General features: G+C 43.0%; 1 protein-coding gene across 1 annotated transcript; it reads left to right on the top strand.

The window, feature by feature from the left end:
* The first annotated feature begins 396 nt into the window (after positions 1-396).
* LOC130939955 (uncharacterized) lies at positions 397-1,713 on the top strand. Its single transcript, XM_057868015.1, has one exon. It carries the CDS (start codon positions 397-399, stop codon positions 1,711-1,713), a length of 1,317 nt encoding a protein of 438 aa, XP_057723998.1.
* The last annotated feature ends 2,797 nt before the right edge of the window (positions 1,714-4,510 follow it).

Below are 4,510 nucleotides of genomic sequence, written 5' to 3'. Positions count from 1 at the left end.
CGTGCGTCTATCAAATTTTTGGCGCCGTTGCCGGGGAATGGTTGCAACATATGCCTTAATATTGGTTATGTGAATATGTGAATATTGTAGATAGCTTGTTTGTTTTCAATACCTAGTTATAGTTTAGCTTCTTTTATCTTTGTGCTATGACTCTCAAGTGTGATGACTCGGTCCCAACCGAATTCTAGCTTAGCCGATTTTGATCCCGAGATTGAAAGAACTTTGTTACACACTCGGCAAGCTAGACGGCGGTTGGACTATATGGCTAGTACTTCGGTCTCTTTTGAGGAACATACCGAATCACTAGACGGTACCGAGAGCGACTTAGAGTTCGCTACTTTATATTCTTCTGTTGGCACTACTAATACATCTTTGCATCCTACAGGTGAACTACACATGGCGGAGCCACGCCAGATCACTTTAGATGAGCAAGGAGCTCCGAATATTGTGCTTCAACCATTGCAAGCAAGATATCCCAACCTTGATCTAAACTTTAAACTGAAGAGTAGCTTGATAAATCTACTACCTAAGTATCATAGGTTGCCGGGTCAAGACCCCATCCGACATCTAAAGGATTTTCAAGTTGCTTGTTCTACTACTCGAAGGCATGGAGCCGATGAGGTGGCTATCATGGTCTTTGCTTTCCCCTTCTCCCTTGAAGCTCAAGCAAAGACATGGTTTTATACGCTACCGGATGAGATTGCTACCAATTGGAATTTCTTGAGAAGAGAGTTCTTAAATAAATTCTTTCCACCAGAGAAGACCGATTACATTCGGAAGGAGATTTCGGGTATAATGCAAAGAGATCAAGAGAGTTTGTATGAATATTGGTCTCGATTCAAGAGGCTACTAGAGTCTTGTCCACACCATGGAATGAACACTCACTTGCTCATTAGCTACTTCACCGGAGGTCTTTGTGTGGAAGATAGAAGATTGCTCACCGCTTCTAGCAGTGGTTCCCTTTCGAAAAACAAGATGGAGGGAGAAGCTTGGAGTTTGATAGAGGATGTTGCCGAAGCTACGCAACATACAAGAGTGAGAAGTAATCATCTCAAGAGTGTGGTAGAACCATCCCCCTCCGAAGCAAGCCTAACCAAAGCACTTGGGGATATGACCATCATTCTCACCCAAATACATAAGGATCAAAAAAAGTTTTACTCCATCCAAGCCGTCCAAGCCCCACCTCCAGTGGCCCTACTTGAAGGCCCTCCTAGGATTTATAGTTTGTGCTCTAGCACCACACATTACACCGATCAATGCCATCAAATTCAAGAAGAGCATGCCCTTGTATTGGCCAATGTGAATTACAACAATCGTCCACCCTACCCTTCTCAAAGCCAAAACCATTACCCTCATGGTAGTAATCAACACCAAGGGTGGAGGGATAATGCACAAGGGAACAATCAAATTCAAAGATGGAACAACTCTCCTTCTCATCACAACAACAATTACCAAGCCAACCAAAACCAAAACAACTACACCAAGTACCAAGTACCACACCATAGACAACAATCCAACCACACCTCTCCACCTTCCACCAACCAAATTGAAGAGCTTAAAGCCACTGTGAAAAAATGGGATGAGGGCTATAAGGCTCAATTCGAGGCTATGAATGCTCAATTGGCCAATCTTGCCGACATAATTTCAAAGATGTCCATATCCCCCTCCAACAATACCAACCAACCCTCGAGTTCTTCCAACCTTCCATCCTAACCCCAACCAAACCTAAAGGGCAGTCTCAATGCTATCACCCTACGGAGGGAACTACATTGGAGGAGATACCTCCAAGGATCTTGGAGGACATTCATGAGGAAGAAGTAATTGTTGAAGCTCCACATGAAGAGGAGGAGGTAGGCAAGAGGCATGAGGAGGAAGGAGTAAACCTCAAGGAACCCAAGAGGAAAGCTCTAGTGGATGAGCCCATCCCTATTCCATTCCCTTCCATGGTGAAGAAAGCAAAGAAGACGCCGGAATTCGATATGAACATGCTTCAAGTGTTCAAGAAGGTTGAGGTAACCATACCACTTCTTGATGCTATCCAACAAATTCCAAAGTATGCAAAATTCTTGAAGAACTTGTGTACACACAAGGATAGGATAGGGGAATTGGAGACATTATCCTTGGGAAGTTTAATTTCTTCCTTGATGGAACCTATACCAAAGAAATGTGGTGACCATGGGCCTTGTTATGTGTCTTGTTGTATTGGTGGACACACTTTTCATGATTGTATGTGTGATCTTGGAGCTTATGTAAGCATCATGCCGTTTTCTACCTTTGTGCGGTTGAATTTGGCTCCATTAAAGAGGTCGGCAGCGAGATTTGCCTTAGCCGATAAAAGTGTGATCATGGTAACAGGAATAGCCAAAGCTGTAGTTGTGGGAATCAAGGATTTGATCTTTCCGGTTGACTTTTACATCTTTGAAATGCCCCCAACAGAAAATAGAAGCTCATCCTCCGTTCTACTTGGTAATCCTTTCCTTAAAACCTCTAAATTCAAGTTAGATGCCTTCATTGGCACATATGAATTTGAGGTTGGGGACAAGACTATCAAGTTCAATTTAGAAGAAGCCATGAAACATCCTCCCGAAGAGCATTCCATTCTTCCATGTGATGTAATTAATGAAGTGGTAACGGAAGTGTAAGAAGAAGACCATAACAAGTTGTGCTACCATGCTATTGAAGAGACGGATGACGAAGAGGGTGAACATGAGGAAGTTATTGAGAATGAAGTCCATGAGCTTGACGAAAAAGAACCTCAGCCTGAGGCAAAGAGTGAATTGAAACCTCTCCCATCTCATTTGAAGTATGCTTTCTTTGAAGACAACCAAAAGTTTCCGATCATCATCGCTAGTGAGCTCTCTAGTGAGGAAGAAGAGAAGCTCCTAGATGTTCTCAGAAAGTACAAGAAAGCGATTGGTTGGAGCCTAGCCGATATTGTGGGGATTAACCCTCGCAAGTGCATGCATCGCATATTTCTCCAAGAAGGAGCTAAGCCGGTTAGACAACCGCAAATGAGGCTCAACCCAACCATCCTCGATGTGGTAAAGAAAGAGGTCACTAGGCTACTTGATGCGGGTATCATATACCCAATTTCTGATAGTGAATAGGTGAGCCCGGTCCAGGTTGTTCCAAAAAAATCAGGTATCACTGAGGTCACAAAGGATGATGGTGAAGTGGTCACCAAGAGAGTACAAAATGTATGGCGAGTGTGCATCGACTATAGAAGGTTGAATGCCGCTACAAGAAAGGACCACTACCCTTTGCCCTTTATCGATCAGATGCTGGACCGCTTGGCAGGTAAATCCCATTATTGTTTTCTTGATGGATTCACTGGTTACTTCCAGATTCACATTGCTCCTGAGGATCAGGAAAAGACCACATTTACTTGCCCTTTTGGAACCTTTGCCTACAAAAGGATGTCATTTGGACTATGTAATGCACCCGCTACTTTTCAGCGGTGCATGACCAGCGTCTTTTCTGATCTAATGGAAAATTGTCTGGAAGTCTTTATGGATGACTTCAGTGTTTATGGAACTTCTTTTGATTGTTTCTTGGAGAACTTGGCCAAGGTCATAGCTAGATGTGTTGACACCAACCTTGTCTTGAATTTCGAAAAATATCATCTTATGGTGAGACAATGTATAGTGTTAGGACATGTAGTATCTCATAAGGAATTTCTGTAGACCCGGCCAAGGTCGATGTTATCACCACTTCATCTCACCCCTCATCTGTGAGGGAGGTCCGCTCGTTTTTAGGACATGCAGGGTTCTATAGGCGCTTTATCAAGGATTTCAGCAAGATTGCTTTACCATTGTCGCGCCTACTCCAAAAAGATGTGAATTTTGAGTTTGATGGTGAATGTGTGAAAGCTTTTGAAGAGTTAAAGAGAGCTCTTACCATAGCACCGATTGTGCGAGGCCCCAACTGGACGTTGCCATTTGAGATAATGTGTGATGCATCAAACCAAGCTATAGGTGCCGCGCTTGCACAGCGCGATGGTAAACTCCCTTATGTCATTGCATACTCTTCTAAAACACTTGATGCAGCACAATCCAACTATACCACTACCAAAAAAGAACTCCTAGCTATTGTTCATGCTTTAGATAAATTCAGATCTTATTTGCTAGGATAAAAAATAGTGGTATACACGGATCATGCAGCTCTGAAATACTTATTGTCAAAGAATGAGTCAAAACCTAGACTCATACGTTGGATCTTGCTTTTGCAAGAATTCGACATTGAGATTAGGGACCAGAGTGGATCTCAAAACTTGGTTGCGGATCATTTAAGCCGCCTTGAGAATTTAAAATCTGATCCATTCCCGATCAATGACTCATTCCCATTGGATAGTTTGCATGCTGTATCGGATAGCTTTCCTTGGTTTGCCCCAATGGCGAACTACTTGGTTGCAAAACTCTTTCCCCCCAACTTTTCTAAACACCAAAGGGATAAGTTAAGGAGTGATTCCAAATATTACATTTGGGATGACCCTCACTTGTGGAAGAGGAGA

This window comes from Arachis stenosperma, chromosome 7, assembly GCF_014773155.1.
Source record: "Arachis stenosperma cultivar V10309 chromosome 7, arast.V10309.gnm1.PFL2, whole genome shotgun sequence".
NCBI lineage: Eukaryota > Viridiplantae > Streptophyta > Magnoliopsida > Fabales > Fabaceae > Arachis > Arachis stenosperma.
This window is presented reverse-complemented; position numbering and strand designations above follow the sequence as displayed.